Source organism: Erpetoichthys calabaricus, chromosome 4, assembly GCF_900747795.2.
Source record: "Erpetoichthys calabaricus chromosome 4, fErpCal1.3, whole genome shotgun sequence".
Lineage (NCBI taxonomy): Eukaryota > Metazoa > Chordata > Cladistia > Polypteriformes > Polypteridae > Erpetoichthys > Erpetoichthys calabaricus.
In genome coordinates this window covers 108,585,553-108,609,091 of record NC_041397.2, presented here as the reverse complement: position 1 = coordinate 108,609,091, position 23,539 = coordinate 108,585,553, and the positions used below count along the sequence as shown (strand labels likewise).

The 23,539-nt window shown below is 35.7% G+C and overlaps 1 protein-coding gene across 5 annotated transcripts in view; it reads left to right on the top strand.

The window, feature by feature from the left end:
- enox1 (ecto-NOX disulfide-thiol exchanger 1) overlaps positions 1-16,812 on the top strand; it is a 722,268-nt gene extending 705,456 nt beyond the window's left edge. For 4 of the 5 annotated variants that reach the window (XM_028799665.2, XM_051926915.1, XM_051926916.1 and 1 more), the window contains 3 exons: positions 637-742; positions 3,654-3,739; positions 15,976-16,811. In XM_028799665.2, the coding sequence (XP_028655498.2) occupies positions 637-742; positions 3,654-3,739; positions 15,976-16,107 (324 nt within the window). In that variant the 3' untranslated portion in view covers positions 16,108-16,811. Of the gene's footprint in view, positions 1-636; positions 743-3,653; positions 3,740-15,975 lie in introns of all 5 variants that reach the window. The other variant, XM_051926918.1, reaches the window with a different exon arrangement.
- Positions 16,813-23,539: the final 6,727 nt, after the last annotated feature.

The window sequence follows — 23,539 nt, the reverse complement described above, 5'->3', positions numbered from 1 at the left end:
GCACGGAGCAGTTTGACATCTGTGGCAGAGCGACGGGCACTAAGCAGGCTCCTGTCAATAATGGAGAATCCACTGCATCCACTGAACAGTATCATCTCCAGACAGAGGAGCAGCTTTGGCGACAGACTGCTGCCACTTTCCTGCTCCACTGACAGACTGAGGAGATCGTTCCTCCCCCATACTATGCGACTCTTCAATTCCATCCGGGGGGGGTAAACGTTAACATTATTCAAAGTTATTGTCTGTCTGTATACCTGCATTGTTATCACTCTTTAATTTAATATTTTTTTTATGAGTATGCTGCTGCTGGAGTATGTGAATTTCCCCTTGGGATTAATAAAGTATCTATCTATCTATCTATCTAGATTGATTGATTGAAATCCTACTTCTAGCCCATTTTCTTTGCTTTCTCATCTCCACTAAACTACACGATTTGAAATTAGCCTTTCAGCTGAGTTCTTCTGACATTCCTCTTATGTATTGTAGCAACCCATTATCTCTGTTGGACAAAAGCTTTTCATTGACCCTTTGGCGCAACTGTAGTTCTAAAGTGTTCATTCTTTATTATAAGGATGTCTGGATATAATAATAATAATAATAAGTCTCATATTACTTTTTTTTTTTCTTTCTTGTCAGGGAATCAATGGATGCACAGTACCAGTATATCATCAGGACAAGCAAGTAAATTCCGAGAGGCACTTCCAAGGACCCCTAAAATCTGAGAAAGAAGCCCTTTTATTGGGTAACCTTTAATGTTCATTATCCTTTATTTCCAACCCATATAATAATTATCTACAGAGAACTCTTAAATAACACTGCAGTGAACTTTCAGAAGTATGCTGTACTTTCTTTTCTTGTATAAAGTAATAAATATTATGCCATTGTTATAGTTATAAGTACCATAAAGCATAATTAAGTTCTAACAGACTATACGTGTTTGTTTTAGAATGAATATTAGGAAAATGAATCAACATAAATTTGTCTTTGAAGAAAAGTATACTTTTCATTGACAGTTTAGAAAAATATTCACTCAATGTACCTTTAATTTTTTAATCAGCCTACATTTCTAATTTGTGTAAAGGTGGAATCTCTGAATATTTCATTTATAAACAAAATCCAGTTGCCTTTTATTAAAAATATAATTTACATTTTTTCCCCTTTAAAATAAACAGCATAATTTGATAAAAAAGATACACCCACTGAGAAAATTCTACAATATTACTCTAATCCATGTATTGTTGAGATTATTTGCTGTGTACACTCACACATATATTGATACTTGCATGAATGTTACCTTGAATGTGTCTCAAAATGGAAACACTAATCTTTTAATCTCAGATGCTCATATTATCAACAAATAGATGAGACATTTTTTAACTTCATCTTATTTCTTCTACAGAAGTGGGAGCTGATCAGTTCCATCTTGATTGTTGCTAAGGGGGAGTGGAGAGCTCTACTCCCTAAGTGTCATATTACCGTTGTGTTTTCTTTCATAAAGTTTTCTTTATTTATGGTCAGTCACTACTACTATTTCAGCTTTTCATGCAATTTCTCATCTCTCATATACCCTTCACAAAAATGAAAAATAATGTGTATTAACTCTGTAAAATAATTTTTAAAAATCTGTATTATTTAGTGCAGACAGATCTATTCATGTTTCACATTTTTGTTTTCTTTTAGCTTCCTCTTGCTAGGAATCTGAGATCTTGTTTTGTCCTTAGTCAATGTAGTCTCTCACCTGAGGACATGTTTTTTTACAGAACATTTTGGGACTGTATAGACTTTCTATCCTTCTGTTTCCCATTGACATCTGCAGATGTACTGCCACAAACAACTGTCAAGCATCTTTAGTTTTGTTTGAGCGCTAGTTATTCATCTAGCCTTGGTTCTAACATTAGTAATACATGTGTCTATCGTTTGTTAATTTAGTACTTTGATATCATTCAAACTGTATATATAAGTTGTGCAAGTCAAATTGGAAAAATACATCTAAATCAAAAAATAAGTAATAATAGTAAATAATGATAATGCAATGTCAATGGAGCTATCAGTTAAACATTTAACTGGTGCACATTTCACTTGTAAGTCTTTATCATGAAAAAAACTATTGTTGTGGTTGAGGTTATGGAGGACATCTAAACATCTCAAACAAGACCTCCAGGAAAGAGAGAGAGCTACACTTCCAGCAAGAGAGGCATTATACTTGCCAGTGTAGGAGCAAAGAGGCTGCTATGGAATGGAATGTCCTGTTTCCGTACCTGGTGCCCCAGAAGAACAATTGGCATTGGCACAAGTAACAGAGTTGTGTCCTCAGAGGAAACATGAGATATTCTGCTAGAATCCATTAAGACAAATGATGCTGAATTTTCCAGGGATAGACTGACCTTCTACTTAGGGACAACTATAGAGAGACAGAGATAAAAGAGAGATGGCTAGGATAGAAGATATTTCAGGATCTTTTGGCTACTATATGCGACACGATTCCATGGAGGAACTTACATGACATGCTCTACCGTTAACAGAGATCAGAATACTCTTGAGTGTGAGAGCACTAGGGATTGCCCTGCCTGTAGGATAAAGTCTTGGGCTTGGCTAAAAGTGCCCCAGGACTGAGATTTGGGGAGGAGTTAAAGTTGTCTAATGTCTATAAGCATGCCGAGTGTAGATGAGAACAGTTGGGTGAAAACTCTAGTAACAAGAAATGACAGGTGAGGGGTGAGAGAGAGTGAAATAAGGGAAGTGCTTTTTGAATACTTGGGCAAGTAAGTGGGCAAATTGGCAAACTACCCCACCTAGTAAATAGGAGTTCAAGACCTGCATAAGCACAGTATGGAAGTAGTAAAGGTAAAGGCACTATTTTCTATTTACTTTTTTGGCCTCCTTGGACATATTGTGGAAATTGGAGGGCTGCTACAGGACCTCCCCACCCGACTACATAATATATAGAAAAATGTGGCATAAAGAAAAAATGTATATTTGAAAGGTAGCCTAAGCCCACTAAATATTTTGCTGATTTCCCCAATAAAATAACATATGTGCTTGTAGGATTTTCTAATGCAATGCAACTGAAGCAGAAACAATCCATCAGATTAAATGGCTTTTAAGTGAGAAACTGGTTGGAAAGAAAAAACATGGTAGAAAAGGTTTTACCTACTATGATATACTGTACAGAATTGTTTATTCACTTTCTGAAAATATAAAAAGACACTGAACGGGAATTAAAAATGAAGTTGTGCAAAAGTAAGAACACGTTAAATACAGTGCATTTTTTCATGATAAAGATTTATGGTAAGTTCTTTACTATTACCATATTAATAGTTTTATAATAATTATAGCAGAAAATTAGTACAACTTAAAAAAAAAAACGCCAAGAGGTGTAAAGGAAGCCTGCTTTCTCTGCTTTAGGTGAGGTGCTGGAGACTATCCCTAGCATTTGTCGGTATTGTTTCAATAATTTTAACAAGTACTAATAGTTGAAGTACTGTTTTTTTAGCAAAATAGCTTATGATTATATTTAATATTAAAGGTTAAATTTAGTATGTCAATTACTTTAACTTGAAATGATTTATCCTAGAAACAATGTACTGTATTTGTGAAATATAGTCAATTGGAAGCCTTTTATAAATAATTTTTTCCTACCTTTTAATCATCAGGAATTATATCAACATTTCTACATGTTCATCCATTTGGTGCCAACATTGAATATCTTTGGTCTTATATACAAAGACTGGATACAAAAGTAAGTCGCATATTAAAGTCTAAAATAACTATTATTGAAGATTATGCTTTACTGCAGTGTACTAAAAATAGGAGAGCAATTTGAAATAACAAAGTACAATTTCCATGTTAGCTAGCCTGCTTTTTTATCACTGAATGCAGTTTTTTTCCTGAAATACAGATTAAAACCATTTTTGCTTATACATCAATAAATTGGGTCATTTCCAATTTTACAGCCCATTTTTTGTTATTGTTTATATTATTTTTATTTGAATGTATAATTTAACTCTTTATGAAAGCAGTAACCCAGCTAAACTGATCAAATTATCATGAGCTAGAAAGGAACTAGTTACTGTTAGAGCATACTAGTATATTAGAGATTTAATTAATATTATTCAGAGAATTAATATTTCTCTGTAAATACTCATTCTATGCATGAGCATATAAGAGAATTAATATTAATATCACTCAGAGAATTAATATTACACTATAAATACTCATTCTGTACATCTGATTTAATAATCATTTATTTTATTTTGTTCAACTTACAAACTTGCATTAAATTATGAGACTCCTGCCCACTAAAAGCGGCAGGAACCTAAGGATCACCACAATACAAAGATGTCTCTGCTGTTTCTGTTTTCATGAGCATACTGTAAATCATTACCTTCATTTATGAATTGTGCCTATGGTCATAGTTTTTCATATTTAGCATGCACACAGTTGTTTGTGCAAAACATGACATTTATCACCATGAACCTTTGAATACAAATGCTGTACTCTCATGAACATTTGTTAGCGCTTGTCTTTTAGCAGATAAACATGAAAACCATACTTGTATATGCATCATACACAGGGCCGGCAAGTGAAATAATGTTGCCTGAGACAAAGTACATTTTGTCACCCAACTGAACCCCAAACCTCCCACTTCCATGTCTTTACTAGACATGAGATGATACACATACAGTATATACTGATATACAAGCATTGTGATACTGTGCTTTTCCTGAACATCAGACAAAACAATAAATATTTGTGAAATGTGAAACAATCAAAAAGGTTAGCTTTAAAGCAATAAAACACAAAATTGACAATAAAAACAATGCAAATGTTGCGATGAATAGCTGGCAGGTGCTGGTGTCCCAACCAAGATGGGACATGATGTCTTACCTGGGAACCCACCATACTGAATGGCCAAGAACAATGATATGGTATTCCCTGCCTAATCCAGAAGATTGGCAGATGTCATTTTGAAAGGCAGGCCAGTGTAATGGATGGACGGGGGAGATAACCGGTTCGCACTGTTGGCTCCGCCGACAAGTTAGGTGGCAGAATCCTTGGGCTACGTTACCCATATTGATACCTGCAGGTCTTCCTCAGAGCTGTACTCTCATACAGCAGCCCTCTTGCGTTCAGGGGGTGCTGCAGAAATTTGTGGTCCCTAATTTGGGGGGCTTCAGCCTGACCTTGAAGTGCTTCCTATGTGTAATGACCTGTAAATACCTCTGGGTCTGAGATAAAAGGAGCCTTTTTGCCTCACCCAGACGAGCTGGAGTCAGATATGGAGGATGGACACAGTCCGTCTGGGTGGAATGGAGGAGGAGAGAAGTGAAATTAAAAAAAGAGATTTGTGTTTGACATATCTTCTGGAAACCTGTTGTGGGTATTTGGTCAAATTAATTATTATTTAAACCTGAAACTCTTTGGTACCCCTTACTGGTCACAATGTATAATATAAAACCGAATGTAAAACTAAACTCAGCTGGTTCACTCATCCTGCACATCTCTCAATGGCTGTTTCAAACTGGAGCACAAAATTATAGGAAACAACAAATAATAATAATAATCCTCAACTGGCATTGCACAGAAAATGCAGAAATGTCAAAGTAAAATTCAACATTTGACACAGGCACCAGGACTGTAACACTGTCCCTTGCATGCTTTTCTAAAGACTGATTTAATTCAAAGCATAAGCATCTCTCAAATGGGCTTGCATTAAAACTTGTGTTAAAACCCAGCAAATATCATTTTCATTTGTTCAATACCAACAATGACTTTTTCACTTTTGCTGTGCTTTCATTGCTGTACTGTTGCCTCATCTCACACACTGGCCCTAATCATTCAGAGTTCATTAAGACACCGTACATCTTTTGAGAGGCCCTGTTAAAGGAGCACTAGGACATATGATCCTACAACTAACTTTATCAAAAATAGGGTAATATGAAAAGAATAAACATTTTCTTGATATTTTAATGCAAGCCATTTATCTACGGACAGTAATGTAGTAGACAAAAGTTTTATTATTCCTAATGCAAGGAACAATTCCTCTTAAAGTTAATAGTATTACATTATTTTTATGTTGCATGAATATTTTAATTTTTTTTAAAATTGTTAACTTTGACATGAATCTAAGAAATCAAAGGCTGCATAAATTAATGTACTGTAACTAAAAATACATTAATATCAGTAAACCTATGAAACAATCGATTGTCAGTGCAAATAAACTACATTTCTTTAGTGCAAAAAAGAGAAATATTTAAATATTAATAGATTTTAAAGCTTAATGTGTATGTGTCATGTTTCAGCCAGCATTTCTCCCCTGGCTTGGACTCACAGTTGTGGTTCTTGTTTGTATTGTCTAATTTTATGCCATTTATTTGTATTAGTGTTTCTTTTATTTATTACGTACATTTTTCTTTGTGTTTATTTGTAAGTAGAAAAGGCCTAGGTTATGTTGCGTGTGTTTTGTTGGTGGTTCCTCAAGGGGTGGAGCCACCTGCCAATCACCAGCAGGAACAGCCAGCCACCCTAATTATGGGGGGCTTTCCATAGTTCCTGGCAGTTCATTTCGAACACAGAAGGGAGTGAAGTGTCTTGTGGTTTCTGTACTTGTGCTATTGCTTCTTTGTGTTTTCAGGATTTTTTTAACCTGTGTTCTATTTTTCAAATACGCCTTTAGATTCTGTATTGGGACTTTGCTTGCTGTGATTGCCTTACCTTTTCAGACGATTCCTTTGTGCTCTTTGGAGCTTAAATACACTTTTTCCTCTGTATTATAAAAGGAAATCCTGAGACGAGACATTCTCTGAGATAATTTCAACTCCTGGGAGAGATAATTTCAGGTCCTGCGAGATGAGACTTTTTGCCAAGAGATTTTGACAAGTCACACCCTCCTCTCAAACATTTAAAACAATGCCCATGGTCCAATCACTTCTCATTTGTGTGAATGCTATTGTCAGACCCAGTTCCTGCACTCTCAGCTCCAAGTGGGGTTGGAAATAAAAGACAAAGTAGAATGTCTTAAAGAGGTTCAAAAACATTGGTGTGATGCACATGCAGAGCTGGTTAGAGATCATGAAAGTGCTAAAATTCGAAAGTCTCAAAAAACAAACAGTATGGAAATTATTACTCGGTGAAATAACGGAACAGCGAAAAGAGATTGAATATATATACATAGGTGATATGACAGAAGTATGTAGTTATTGTTAGGCTTTAAACTTTAAGTTGGAGACTTATGGATCGTCTAATTCACGTTGCCATCAGGGAAAAGTAGTGCTTCTTCCCAATGAAGAGGTGTATCCGCAAGAATTAAAAGATTTATTGTTTGGTGAAAATGAAATCCACATACACGAGTGGCAGAGACGCAAAGTGGCTTGTGCATAGTGCCCGCCAGGGGGTTGGCAAGTGAAGCAAGCAGGGGGCACAGCCCTCTAGTATTTTTATGAAGATGTTTCTGGCTCTTTCTTGGATCTAGTCAGTGTTTGACGGTATCCCACAGAAAAGGATGGCAATTTTAGAAAAATGCTTTTGGGCCTTGTATGCATTTGTGACTACCAAGTCATGACAGTATGGAGGAATATTTCTTACAAAATTAAATAAATAAATATTCTGCTGCTTTAAATCAAGAATTTCTGAATTCATCATCCTCTCAAAATGAAGTTTTCATTTCAAGGAATATTTCATGTTGTGTGCAGTGTTACTGAAATAAATAAATGAAAAAGTTATTAAATAAATACATAAAGATAAGTAACAAAAAGCATGTATTTCATAAAACATTTAAATATTTATACTCAAAAATCATTGTGTACTTATTTATTTCATTTTGTCAAATATATTCCCCCTTTTATATTTTGTGATAGAAAAATAATCAGAGGATGAAAATCAGGAAGCAAAACAAAAAAAAAAAAAACATCCTTACAAACAGAGTTCAAAATGGAACTGACTAACAAGAACATTTCTGTCATTTATATATTGCAAAGCAGGAGGAGGTGGAGTCAGGGAGACAGGAAAAGGAAGTGATATCTGTAGAGGTGGGTTCTGGACTGGATAGGATGTCAATAGAGAGTGCTGAAAGTGACTTCATCAGTGGGTGAATCAGAGATGGTGCTGCTGGGGAGGTATGGTCTTCAGTCAGTCTGCAGAGAGACAAAAAGAAAGAGTATTAGATGGCAGTGCCAACCCCTGGTCCGGCTGACAAATGACACTATTTGAGCCTGTAAACCGTCTCCCATGCACACATGTGTGACAACTTGTAGGTAACAGACACAAAACATTATGTGATCTCCTTGTTTACTTGATGAATTTTATTCTACAGTAAGTTCCAAGAAAATTGCTTTAAGTGTCCTAGTTGCCCTTTCGAAACCATATTTAGATTCAAGAACAATATACAACGTACAAATAAATTCACATTTATTAAACCCCTCCTAGAGTTAGATTTATGACTAAAATGTTTACTTTAATTCACGAAGTAGGATACCTCAGAAGTTGTGTTCTGCTTAAATGGTAATTTGATAGATTATTTCTTAAATAATCAGAGTTAATGGAGTTGGTGAAGGGCAGCATTACTGTGCATCTGCAAAAGAAAAAACAGATAATAGTTCTTTCTTTGCTAAAAAATAAAAGAGGGTTAGAGACACCATGTTTCAGCTGGATAGCGTTCATCTGCCTGAAGCCTTTTTTCTCTTTTTTTCTTCAGTGTGGAAATAACCTTTACCTATTCTCTCCTCCTGTGCCATTAATTTAAGTCTTCACTGCCTGTCTCTGTTTAGTAAGGTTTATACCTAACAAGAAAGAAGAAGTGAGCTGATGCATTTTCTTATCAGCTCATTCATCAAACAGAACTGTTTGCTTCCAATGGTGGAACAGATGAGGCTGGTGTAAATTAACATATATATTAACATTCTGACTGAAAAAGAAAACACCTAAGATTTTCTTGTAAAACTAGCATAAACCTGTCTTGAAGTATATTCAACACAGCTGGAAATCTACACTGACTTTGTCTCCAAAATATAAACAGTGTTATATGACATGAATTCTTGACACTTTTTTTTTTGCAAACAATATAATGCATATGCCAAAAATGCTTAAGCATACAGGATATATTTTTTGTTTTTTATTTATTGTCAATGTGTTTTTCTGGTTCCTCAATAGATGTATTATTGATTAGCTCACTAAGCTGTCTGCTAAATTTTGTTCCTGCTGTAATTAAAACATAAAGTAAATATAATTTGTAAACCATTGTTCTAATTTATTCCCTATGAGGAGGCTTAAACCTTCCCACACTCAAAAACCATAAATGTATTGTTTCTTAAATGTATCGCAATTAAACCAAATAATTAGAATCAATTACAGAAATTAAGCAAATTACATTTACTTTGGAGCAGCAACTGAAACAGAACGGCAAAAATTAAAAAAAAAATTAAAAATATAAAAAAAGCTCTGTAAAGAAAAGAAAATCAAGGAAGAAATACAGCAAAGAACTAATTAAAGCAAAATAGTAAACTCTTAAACAAGAAGCCAAATTAAGAATAAAAACAAGAAAAACAATAAAGCCAAAAGAGTAAGAAACTCCATGTTGTAGTTAATTTAGTTTTAAAACTAGCCTGGAGAAAAACTGGAACCTTACTTTTAATCAAAACCAAAGTACACATAAAGAAATCATAATCAAACAATTTTATAAAAAGTGACCAAGTATGAAATAAATTAAAAGTGCTAGATGCGAAAAGCACATACACATATAAGTATAGTAATACCACAATAAAGAATTGTGGGAAACTAAAGTCTTTTATTTCTCACAGGTGACTGCAGCAGTAATAGCTACAGCACCTGATGGTCATGGTTCCGTATAAGATCCAACTTTTTTGGCTTCACTAAAAATTGAAAAGAGTTAATAATTAATGTAAAACAAGTTAACAATAAGGGCAGAATGTTGAAGTCAGGAATGAGGAACAGGTGAGGACCTGACATGTATGAGACTGTAAGTGGCTGCAAGAAACATCTTACAGGAGTCCAGTCGAAGCATATTTGAAAATAATAGACATTCATAGACAAAGTAAATGTATGGAGACTGTCAAGGCCATTTTATGCACCACGCATTAGCCTTGCTAGTCAGCCAACCTGTTTCATCTTTGTTTTTATGAATGTCAGGAACCTTGTTATTTTTTATGGGGTTAAAATATTGTTGGTCTACTTACATTTTTTATTTAGGTTTTAAATTGTGCTGCACTTAGTTTTGATATTGCCTTGTTTGGCTGCCAATTTTCACAACAAAACACTCAAATGGTGATCGGTAGATTGGCTGATTACAAAATATGATCTTTTCAGCCCTGCTTTTCTAAGTTTTATGGTAATTTAGTTGTGGTGCTCCTTTATGCGAGGTAACACAGTAGTTGTGCCCCTGCATGTATGCAGAGAATGTCCTGTAGTGTAAACAAAGAGTAGCAGGTCAAGGCTTGTTTTAGCACAGGGTGATAGATGATTGAAATATTAGCCTTTACTTTAAAGAAAGTGGAATAATAAACTGAGAAAAGAGAATCTGAAAAGTCATCCTGTGCAATTAGACAAATGGCAAGAAAAGCAATTTTATTGACTTCAGACGTTTTTATTTTGTCTTTTAATTTTAACAGACACCATTTGCGAGCTTGTGTCAAGTGCAGTAGCTTAAATTTTTAATTGAAAAAAGAAATTTGCTGCTTCATTAACAATACACTTGTTAGCTTAACAGCAAAATGTGTCTTTTGCTTATAAACCTGTTAAGCATGTTAGCCTTCTGTCTTCTTGATAAGCAACTTATGGCCATTTGATACATTTGTGGATTTTTAAAAGATTTGTACTCTGTTTATTATTTGTTTGTGTGTGTCATGCAGTATTCATTTTGGTAAGAAACAATCATTACATTCTTGATGTAATTACACCTCAAGAATTACTAATGTCTAACTGATACACAGAAGGAAAAAAATGCCTGTATAAATATAGTAAATACATAATTAAACAGCAAAAAAAGCTGTACTGATTAAAAATGATTAAAAGAATAATGATTATTCTTTTTATTTTTATTTTCACATATTGAATTACATCAAGTCCCTTATACATTTTGAACTGTTGTTGTGCTTTTCTTCTGTTGTTCAAAGCCTTATGTATAATTAAAACAACCTTTAAATCAATCTTACATGAAACAAGCAGCCAGTGCAATGACTTTAAGACTTTAAGTTTTCATAAGTTGGAAAAAAGTGAAATAAAACAAGGCACATACCTCATCAATTCTAGGCAAAGACACAGTAAATCCAAACCTAAGATTAGTGGTGCTGGCAGTGGTGCTCCAAAATGTCACACATCTACCCTTCCTTCTTCAACTACTGTCCCATAATCTGGTCAAACTCTTCCACATCACTAGAACCAATGCTAGATATGTGCTAAAAGTTTTTGCTTTGTTATACAATGATGATATTTTGATCTATTCTCTGCACTTAAACATTCATGTGTAGCACTTTAAGGAGGTCCTTTCAATACTCCGACTAAAAAATTTTTTTGTGAAGTTAGAAAGATGTGGATTACACATAAACTCGTTGTGTTTTGTTTATCACATTTTTCAATCTGGTTTACAGATACAGTAATCCCTCGCTATATCGCGCTTCGCCTTTCGCAGCTTCACTCCATCGCGGATTTTATATGTAAGCATATTTAAATATATATCGCGGATTTTTTGCTGGTTCGCGGATTTCTGCGGACAATGGGTCTTTTAATTTCTGGTACATGCTTCCTCAGTTGGCTTGCCCAGTTGATTTCATACAAGGGACGCTATTGGCAGATGGCTGAGAAGCTACCCAGCTTACTTTTCTCTCTCTCTTGCGCTGACTTTCTCTGATCCTGACATAGGGGGACTGAGCAGGGGGGCTGTTCGCACACCTAGATGATACGGATGCTCGTCTAAAAATGCTGAAAGATTATCTTCACGTTGCTATCTTTTGTGCAGCTGCTTTCTGAAACGACATGCTGCACGGTGCTTCGCATACTTAAAAGCTCGAAGGGCACGTATTGATTTTTGATTGAAAAACAAACTCTGTCTCTCTCTATCTCTCTCTCTCTGCTCCTGACGGAGGGGGTGTGAGCTGCCGCCTTCAACAGCTTTGTGCCGCGGTGCTTCGCATACTTAAAAGCCAAACAGCCCTATTGATTTGTTTGCTTTTCTCTATCTCTGTGACATGATCTGCTCCTGACGCGCACTCCTTTGAAGAGGAAGATATGTTTGCATTCTTTTAATTGTGAGACGGAACTGTCATCTCTGTCTTGTCATGGAGCACAGTTTAAACTTTTGAAAAAGAGACAAATGTTTGTTTGCAGTGTTTGAATAACATTCCTGTCTCTCTACAACCTCCTGTGTTTCTGCGCAAATCTGTGACCCAAGCATGACAATATAAAAATAACCATATAAACATATGGTTTCTACTTCGCGGATTTTCTTATTTCGCGGGTGGCTCTGGAACGCAACCCCCGCGATGGAGGAGGGATTACTGTAGTTCAATCTAATATTTCTGTTTAATTTTAAACTGAAATTCTCCTGAAAATTTAAAAAAGAATAGTAGTACAGTACTTTATTGGATTCTCCGATTATTATAGGAGATTTCATAAAAGTTTTAATTGAATATTTTTATTTCTATTCTGTCTCTAAAAAGTCACCTCAACCATTTGGGTAGGAGAATAGCTGGCCGTAATGGGTGGTGAATATAAACCAGAATAAACATGGAAAGTTCAAAGCCAAAGAAATTAAGTGTCTGTTGTGAAACCAAAGTGTAATTTAGACATTATAGTCAAAAAACCCTAGCTAGAAATGTGATATTGAGAATACGTTCAAAAGCAAACATTCAACAGTCTTTCAGAGCTTTTCCAATAATCTTGGACAAGGATCCTGGCTTGATGCTGGCTTAAATAATGTGCTGGTGACATCATATGATGCAACTTCTGGTGGGCTTGGCAAACAAGGCCTACATTTAGCATCAGTGACACAAAATGGCGGCAACCACAAAAAAAGCAAAATGCCATTGCGAGAAATGCAAAACATAATGCTCACCCCAATTCTCACCCCAAACCTGATTTATGACAGCACCTTTTAACACTCCAAAGAATAAAGGTATTTCCTTTTTGCCACTCAAATGATTTTAAAGTCTGTTCTAAAATATGTACAGAACAAAAATCAACTGAATATTGTAATAGTTCAAAGCTAAAAAAAATCACATTTTAGAAAAACAATAGATTTTATAAACCTAACCATGTTTTTAAATGTGAATACTAAAGGTTAAATCTGTGATAAAGATAACATCTACATTTTTATTTAGCAAAACTAAACTCCAAACATTTTGTGTTAAGTGTATTTATTATTGCCTTACTATTCAAAGTTACTAAACAGTAAAAGAACCTATTTTTCAAATATAAATAAACTGTTTAAAATATATAATTAACAAAGTTAATTAAGAAGTATTATTTGTTTTAAATTATAAATGCAGTTGAGTGTGATAAGAATGTGGATTTAATTTAAATATTGTGTATTTGAAAATCATTTTCTAATGGCAGCCTATAGAGGAAATAGAGTTGGTCCCAGCTTTGAACACCGAGGGACACAATTTTAAACTGCAGACAAAAAGTAAACAAAAAAGTCTGTGCTTGATCTTCTCTGAAGCATACGTGCCCTCTGACGATTACTGTAATGTCTATAGTATTTGTGAGAGACAGCTGAAGATTTACACATGATTATATCAAAATGCTTATGCAGCTAGTGTTGTTTTATTGTTTTTGTGTTAAATGTACTCTGTTTCAGTTTCACAGTCCATGCAGCACTCTGAAATGATCTACTGAGTAATACACTGTATTAAAAAAAAAAAAGTATTTTTTAACCCTTCTGTCCCAAGTAAACGTTTTTGTGATGCTTTGCGACGAGTAAGAACAATGATATTTGACTTCTACAAGCTGATGCCACTCATTCTTAATTAGTCTATGCCAGTCCAACAACTAACATCACATTAATCTTGAAAAAGCTGAGAAATGTTCAGAAATAAGTGTGATCTTTTAATAAATGATGTCCATGGTGTTTGGCGGTGTGCTTGTGAAATAAATGCTAGTACCTTTCACTGCTAAAAACACATGCTACCTGCTGCTAACCATGGTCTTTTCCACTATTCCAATCATAGTACCTATAATATGTGTCCACCTCCTTGGAAGTTTTTACATTTTATTATTGTACAACATTGAATCACAGCGGATTTAATTAGACTTTTTTGACACAGATCAACAGGAAAAGACTCTTTAATGTCAAAGTGAGAACAGATCTCAACAAAGTGGTCAAAATCAATTACAAATATACACAAACACAAAATAATCAATCGCATAAGTACTCACCTTTTTTAAGTTAGTATTTAGTAGATGCACCTTTGGCAGCCATGATTACCTCTCTATCAGCTTTGCACATCTGAACACTGCAGAGTTTCCCTATTCTTCTTCATAAAACTGCTCCAGCTTTGCAGATTGGATGGGAACTGTGAGTGAACAGCCTTCGTCAGGTTCGGTCACAAATTCTCAGTTGAATGGAGGTCTGGACTGTGACTCAGACACTTCAGCACATTAACTTTGTTGTTTTCAAGCCATTCCAGTGTAGATTTGGCTTTGTGCTTGGGGTTGTTGTCTTTCAGGAAAATAAATCTTCTCCTGGGGTGCAGGTTTTTTTGTAGCCCACACCAGGTTTTCATTCAGGATTTCTCTGTGTTTTGCTGCATTCATTTTACCCTCACAAGCCTTCCAGGGTCTACTGCAGAGAAGCATCTCCACATTATAATGATGTCCTAACCATGTTTCACGGTTGGGGATGGTGTGTGTTTAATAATGTGCAGTGTTCAAACATGGTATTTAGCCTGATGGCCAAAATAATGCATTTTGGCCTCATTGGACCATAGAACCTGCTTTCAGATAACTTCAGAATCTTTCTTCCATGTTCCTTCTGGCAAACTCTAGCTCAGATGTTATGCATATTTTTTAACAATGGTTTTCTCTTTGCCAGCCCCCCCATAAAGCTGTGACGGGTGAAGCGCTCAATCAGCAGTTGTTGTCTTCACAGTCTCTCCAGTCTGAGCCACTGTAGTTTGCAGCTCCTTCAGAGTTGTCATAGGTGTCTTGGTGGCCTCCCTCATTAGTCTTCTTCTTGCACACTCACATGTTTTTTTATGGAAGGCCTGTTCTAGGCAGATTAACAGCTATGCTGTCCTTTTTCCATTTCTTAATTTTTGATTTTACTGGACCCCATTGGATCTTCAGTAATTTGTATATTTTCCTGTATCACCTCCCGGCTTGTGCTCCATCTCATGGAGTTGGTTGGAATTTTCTGTTGTCTTCATTGTGAAGATTAGGGCACAATACTGATTCATCACCAGCTGGACCTGTCAGAGAAGGTGCATTTATGCTACAGTTAATTGAAACCCTGGACTGCAAAGAGGTCATCTCCATTGAACTAATTGTGGGATTTCTAAAAACAAATTGGCTGCACTAGTCAGGATTTAGGTATGTTGTATTAAAGGGGGTGAATGCTAGTGTGATCAATTGTTTTGTGTTTTCCATTTGTAATTCATTTAAATCACTGTGCAGAAATCTGTTTTCATTTTGACATTAACAAGTATGCTTATCAATGACAAGACAAGGCAACTTAATGCCACTGCGATTCAATGTTTTTTAAAAATAAAATGTGAAAACTTCCAGGGGGTTTAATACTTTTTTATCGGCACTGTGTCTACCTTGTATTATCAGGTATCCGTGATTAAGCAGCACAGGCCCCTAAATAGGGTGCTGTAGTGTTTGTGGATAATAGATAAGACATTCTTTGCTTGATTTTTGGATTCTGCCTCTCTAGTTTTCTTTCATGTTTCAATGTAATACCCTCTTTACATATATGTTTTTAGGATATTTGCTGTATCGTTCTCTAAATGTTGTTCTCTTTTCTAGATCTCTGCAGGTGAGATAGAAAGACTCATGGTAAGACTTCCTCGAATGTTCAAACAAGAATTTACAGGTGTTGGGGCAACTCTGGAGAAAAGGTGGAAGTTCTGTGGTTTTGAAGGAATTAACACCATCTGACCAGGATAATGAATAGTCTTGTTTTACAGAAATGCAGTGCTGCACAACAGCAGGTTTATGTACTTTCTTAGTGAGAAATATGGCTATTGCACAGAGCGGTACATTTGCTGCACTATTCAAGTCTGGTTTTTAATTACATCTATCTTGTTCCTTGTGAGTGAAGAGGTAGTTGTGCAGCAGTTACTAAAACTCTCTGTGTTGAATTGTGACAGATCAATTTACTTGAAAAATAATTCCAGACTTACAGGGCTGGTTGAGTAAGATAATTGTTTGCTGGGGAATAGTCTCAGGCACACTGATAGAAATGGAAAATATACAGCAAGTTAGCCTCCAACATAACTCCCTGTTGCTAGTTTACTGCAGACTGAGCAGTCAAATGATCGTTCCCTTTTTTTCAGTTTCTGTCCAGTATAACAAGGATTTTGATACCAGGACCTTAAAAGCTTTATACACTTTCCCGGTTTAAACTCTACTAAAATGAAGCATTTGAAAAAAAGATGTAGAAAATCTCACTCTGGTAAACACTGTATTTCTCCAGGAAGGATACTTTTTTGTTTTCTTTAGGGTTTAGAGGAATATATCTAAGTAAAGTTTTCTGTAATTATTTTTCTTGTACTTATGTGTACTGTACATGCTGGTTTGTGTAAAAGGCTCATAAATGTTAAATACTATTACTTGTATAAATTATTTTTTATTGAATAAAGTTTTTATCAACAATGTTGCTTCTGTTTGTTTTTAACATATGTAAAATTAATTTAATTTGTCCCCAGGTACAGTATTATTTAGACGACACACCATCACACATAAGATGATGGATACTTTGTTTTAATATAATATGTAGCCCCAAGGCTGGTACAGGGTCTCTACATGTTTTTATTTTTGTCATCAAGCCAGAAGAAAAAAAAAGTATGTCTTCTGACAAGCTTTACAGGCTCATTAAAAGTAGATTTGGGGATTTCCATATGTTCCACAATAAATCAGTCATTTCAAGCTATTTCATAATGACAGCGGAATGTGTTCAAGAAAATCTAAGCTTTTGTGTTGAAGACTGGGCTCTTGATCAATGAATGGGGGGGGTAGGGGGTTGGGGGTGGGTCTTCAGTTCAAAGCCATAAACTTGCTTGAATACATTCACGTTAACCTTTCTGAAGGAAGTACCCATTTTCTGCGATTCATTTTTAAACAGTATGGTACAATAAGTATATGTACATGTGTTTTAGATGGTTGTGAGCATACAACTGGATAAAAGAAATGTGAATTATGTAATTTGAACTTTTTTTCACGGAGGTTTCAATATTGCTTAATGTTTTTCACCATTATCCCCATTTGAAGCCACATACACACACACCTCCTCTGTATGACTTTTCAGAATTGCATTCCATGGTCCATGTGTTTAGTGCTGTAGGCACAAGTGATAGCTAGACACTGTTCATCACACCTCTCTTGATAAATCACTTGTCCCTCTTGCCTGCCGGGTCTGCTTGAGGTAAGCCTGATGCTGATGTCATCCAAAGATTAACAGACTTCCTGTTTTTAAAATCCTATGCATAGTCATTGGGGAGCTTGTACAATATATATATATATATATATATATATATATATATATATATATATATATATATATAATATATACACAGTGGAACCTCTAGATACGAGTTTAATTCGTTCCAGCACTGAGCTTGTATAGCGAATTTCTCGTATCTAGAACAAACTTCCCCATTGAAAATAATGGAAATCCAGTTAATCCGTTCCGCACCCCAAATATATTAACATAAAAATCAATTTTCCTAACAAATAACACTGATAAATTATATATACTGTAGTCTACCTTTAATAAATAACACTGGTAAATAATATAACTGATTATTAAAAGAATCAAAACAGGTGTCCAAAGTGCAGTAGAGCATTCAATAAATGTTTAAATAAATAATCCTTAAAACAGTTGTGAAGTGGAGGTTTAAAATACACAAGAATAACAATCCTTTAACACGAGGTTAAAACGTCAAAAGGATGCAGTCTTTAAAAAACAGACGACAATCCCCGGTGCTTCTTCTCTGTTAGCGTCTCACCTGCGGGCTCTGCAACAGGCGAGACACTCTTAATGCAGCTGACCTTCTCTACACCGTCCTGCTTCAGCTGTTTGGCTCGCCTGTTCAGCTACACGCGAGCCTGCGAGCCTGCTCTTCTGCCTGCCTGCCTGCCCGCCTTCTCTCTCTCTCTCTCTCTCTCTCTCTCTCTCTCTCTCTCTCTCTCTCTCTCTCTCTCTTTTCTTTTACTTCTTCTCCCCTTAACCGGCTCGCGCTTCTCTATATATGCGGGGAGGACATGGCAGCTGCAGCCCATCAGCCACAGGAACAATCATGGATGTGGGCAGTTTCCCACCTGTGCACTTAAGTGAGAAACGCAGACACCGCAGATCGCGGCTCGCAACTGCTACCACGCCCCCTCGCTAAGCTGAGAGCTATACCCACAGCCTGGCTCATGGCTCGTTACGCGAGCCAATGCTCGCATTTAGATCAGAAATTTTCGCTCATACTTTCCTCGTATTTTGAATTTCTCGTATACAGAGGTGATCGTATCTCGAGGTTCCACTGTATATATATTCACGGCATTCATAGTCTGAATCACAATCTGATTGTATGGGTGGTTACCTACCAGGTAACGCTTGTGGTTGATTGTGATTCAGACTACGAATGCCGTGAATGTAATTACCCCGATCTACATGCTGTCAAATAAACGAACCACACACCGTGGCGCAACGTTAGGGGCCTCGCCTCTAGCACTAACGTCCGAGGTTCGATTCCCGTAAGGGAGTGCAGTGAGTGTGTACACCTGAAGAGCCCAGAATTAGGGCGAAACACGTGTCGCGTACTCTTTGCATTATTTGACAGTAAACTATTTCAACCATATATACGAGAGGGGACCCAAAAATAACCGGAATTTTGTTGTTGTTAGGTTATTTATTTATTTCCGGTTATTTTTGGGTCCCCCCTTGTGTATATATATATATATATATATATATATATATATATATATATATATATATATATATATATATATATATATATATATATATCATAGCAACATCTTAAATCATTCAGAGAGTGTATGTTTCATAAGTGTGGGAAAAGAGTGATAAGGTTGTTATAGTACCTGAAGCTTGTGATCAGTAATAATATGAAGATGGTTCACTGCCAAATTGTGTTTTTTAAAACTGTATGACAAGGGACAGTTTCTCATCACATCCTAGACCTGAAAAAATGGCTCCTGAATAAGCAATGTTGTCTGTCTATCCATTACCAAACTATTTACTCCACTCAGAATTGTTTTGTAACAAACATCTATAAAGCGTATATAAAGTGTAGATGTGTTACAGATCAGTAGTCTGCTACTGGGGAGGAAATCTGTAAAACAAAGATTTTATAGGCTGATTTTTTTAAACGGGTATTCCTCCACTTGATAAAACATGGATATATGGAAGGATGGATGGATGAACCTTTATAAGAATTGTGCATTCACAATAAAAATTTATAAGAACTGAGCATTCAAATTCACGTGAATTCACATTCTGACAAGTTTTAGCAAAACATAATACTATAAAGTGATAGACTGTCTTAGACAGATAACTCAAAATTCTACTCGTAAAGTAGAGCCGTGTGCTTGTGAATTGTCCAGAGTTATTTTCTACTTTGCAATGAAAGATGGAGAGCTCATTAAAGTCAGAAACCCTTCTACTTTGTACACATTTCATGGGTTCTGATTTGTTCAATACCTTTTTGTATTCCCTTCCTTCTGAATTTGCCAAACTGGCCATCTGCAATTGATGGATTTTAGTAATAGATGCGTAAGATTTGTGTGTGAACAGCTTTATTCATAATTAATTCTAATGATATCTAGATGTATTTCTGCAAAATATATTATGAATATATTAAAATGTAATTACATTACAGATTTAAATTGAGATCCCTTTCTGTTTAGGTCATTTTTTTATGTACTCTGTTTTTTCTTGCACAAACCACAAAGGCAAACACAATACTTTTGCAAAAAAGGTTAGCAACAAATCTGAAAATTTTACCATTATTTTCAATTTCTCTCTCTATGTATATGTGTAAAGATTATACTGCTGCAGGTAATTTGAATGTAATTGTTAAGATGCTTGTTTCTAATTGTAATTTCACTGATGATGGTGTGACTTTTTAAGTGATCATTATTCTCACATTAGAGTTCAATATCAGGATGACACCATGTACTGCTTTTGTAAGTTCTAAAGTTGTTAAACCTGTTAACCTGTTATTTCTAAAATGCTTTCTGAAGAGATGTATACACTTGAAGCAAGTGGTGAAAATAATTAATAATCAATTTGTCACCATGATTTGTCCTTGAAAATGCTTTACAGACGTTTGTTGTTAGATTTGCTAAATTTGCTAACACTTGCATATTTAGGTAAAGCTGATGTCACTTTATGTGACTTTTAGTGGTGAGGCATGTCCGATTTGCCAGCCTCAGTTGCTGATTTCATCACATCACCATGTAAAATTACCCAACTGAAAATTGCTGGGCCTGTCTACTTTATTGACCAGGTTACAACTTTCCGCCACAGCCGTGCTCGCTCCTTTTTCTGACAGAACTGGCGCTGTAAGGACGTTAACAGTTAAAAGGTTAACAGTTGTGGTAAGTGGAGTCGTGATCCCAGTTCTTTTTACTTTTTTCCATTTTGTTTCAATATATAAAACAAGAGAAATCAGAAGACAAGCAATTCCTCTGTGTGAGGATCAAACACATCTTTTTATTTCTTGTCACTACATTCTATGCTTTGCACTTCCAAATGACCATTGTTTTTGTCAGCTCTCCTGCAAACACAGTAAACCCCTCCAAATAACAAGAATTTGAAACAGATTTGATTTTATCAGAATGAGTTGCAAGATAGTTGGTCTTAGTCTTTAGAAATGTCACATTAGGCAATCGGCTTCACTGGAGTGGACTGCCGACTGCTTCCAACTGGTTAAGACTATGTAAATGAGCGCCAAGACTGAAAATCGCTGGAAAAGTCATCTAATATCATATGGGCTTTACTTGAATCAACATGTACAGTGCACTAGACAGTGCTGCTGCCTCCCAGTTCCAGAGTCCTCAGTTCAAATCCTGCTCTTAGTCACTCTTTGTGTGGAGTTTTTCTTCAGCTTCTTTGATTTTCTTCCCATGTCCCAAAGCAGTTCCCATTTGACCTTCAATAGGTTAGTATTGCTATCTGCCCTGTAATGAGCAGTCCAGTGGTCGTTCACACCAGTGCTCCTCGGTTGGGGAAGGAATTGATGGATTTTATTCAAACAATAATTATATTTGGCGTGAAATATATAATGAAGTGTATCGACCAGGGGAAGAAATATTAGAAGGGGTCATAAACCAGGTGGACCAAAACAAACCAATCATCACAGCCAAAACTTAAACTAACACGCTTACCTGTAAAGCACATGCTAATGACTTAATTCCCTAAATCTTCAGAAGACAGGCAAGTCACAGATTTGTTGGGGAGTGTGCAGCAGTTTGTCACTGTTATGCTGTTAAGAAAATCCTTGAATTACTCTGTTCAGGAACTGTTGCCATTGAACATGCTGTATGTTGTATGTTAGTCTCTGCCATTTTGTGTTCATAAGAATTAATTATGAATGCTTTGAAATCACTGGATACTGTCTGAAAAGACAGAAAGACCACCAAATCCAGGCAGCATAGAGGGACATGAGGGATGTTCAAAATGTCTACATTTTTTGCATACAACTCCAGATTTGATATTCTCCATAATCGAATCTATGGAGTGAGATTGTCAAAGTTACTCCTTTTACAAACCTTTCAAAAAATGGAGATCGCTAATATACACATGTAGAGTGTTATTACAATGCTTAAGACGCTAATTTTATGAGTTACTTATGAACACTGTAAAAACGCTTGTTATTTTTTTTGTCCTGACCCACTGGTACAAGAAATCCCTCACATATAATATACTGTGCAACATGTGTTGATGTCTGATTATGCAAGACTCAAGCTTTTTGGAGTCCTCTACTGTTTTTTTTTCCTGTCTAGACCTGAAAGACTCTCATTTTAGGCCTTCTTTGTACCTGATTGTGTGCGGCATATTATATACCCTAATGATAAAGAGTCAACCAATAGCTGTCTTCAGCAAAAAGGATCAGAAGGACTTGAACTTGTGCTGGCCACTTCAACCAACTGCTGGAGTTCACCTCTTAATGGGATACAAGGAGTCAAAGTTGCTCATTTTCACAAAACTTCAAGAAAATGAAGGTTGGTAATACAGGCATGTGGAATGTCATTTTATGTTACTGTATTTCGAGGTTGCTGATTATGGATAGACCATATTTTTTATATTTAATTCTTTACCAGTGGTCCTAGACTTCTAAAATCCCTTCCCGAATGTTAGAAATGACACATTTCACAACATAAGCATGTGGGATTATCATTTTAAGAATATTTAAAGGTCAGTGATTATTAATATGATGTAATTTTTAATCCTTTACTAGGATCTAGCTCTCTATGAACTGTTTAAAAAATTATTACCTGGAGGTTCCAATTAAATTGAAGCATTTAAGATATTTTTTTCAAAGATACAAGCAAAAAAAAATGTACTCAAGGATTTAGGATTTATTTTAGGGGGGTTAGAGTGGCTACCAGATTTGCTGAGCTGTACAGAACATTTTTGTTTTCTTCCTCACACAGTGAAACTCTAGGTGAGTGAGCAAAGCAAACTCTTTGGTGCTCTATATGTATGGCTAGATTGTAGCAGCACTACTTAAAATGGACGAAAAAAAAGAAGATGAGGCACTGAATTTAAAAGGAAGCCATAAGAAGCTGCAAAAATCATTGTGATTGTCTTTGGTTTTGTCACCATTTTCACCACTGCAGTAGTTCATTTGGATGACATCTTTCGCTGGATTTGTGTTCTTGTCCTGTGCCTGCATGTTCACATGGTTTTTGTCTGGTTTGGATATCGTGGTCAACACTCCCATCATCTGTAAATCATCAATCAGACTTCAGAAATATGGTAGGACAATCTTTCTTTTTCTTTGGGAGGCTGTTCACCGGGAATATTTCATCCACCCTTGCATCCATCAATCTGAATACATTTTGGACTTTATCTGAGCGTTTACCGTTTATTGTTTTGTGCCTAGTATTTTATTGGGTTTCGAACATTATTTGTTTAATAGTTTATTTATACATATTCATTATTTATTAAACTTCTGTGTTACTTCTTTCTGTGTTTGAGTATGTGCGAACCGAGTCAAGACTAGGTGAGTTCCTGGGGTCCCCTAAATAAAATAAATGAAATACTGTTTTTTAAACAATGTGACTGTGAATACCTTGTGGCCAAGACAAGTTGACTAATTCATTATGACACATTCATTTTGTATCTTTGAACTAC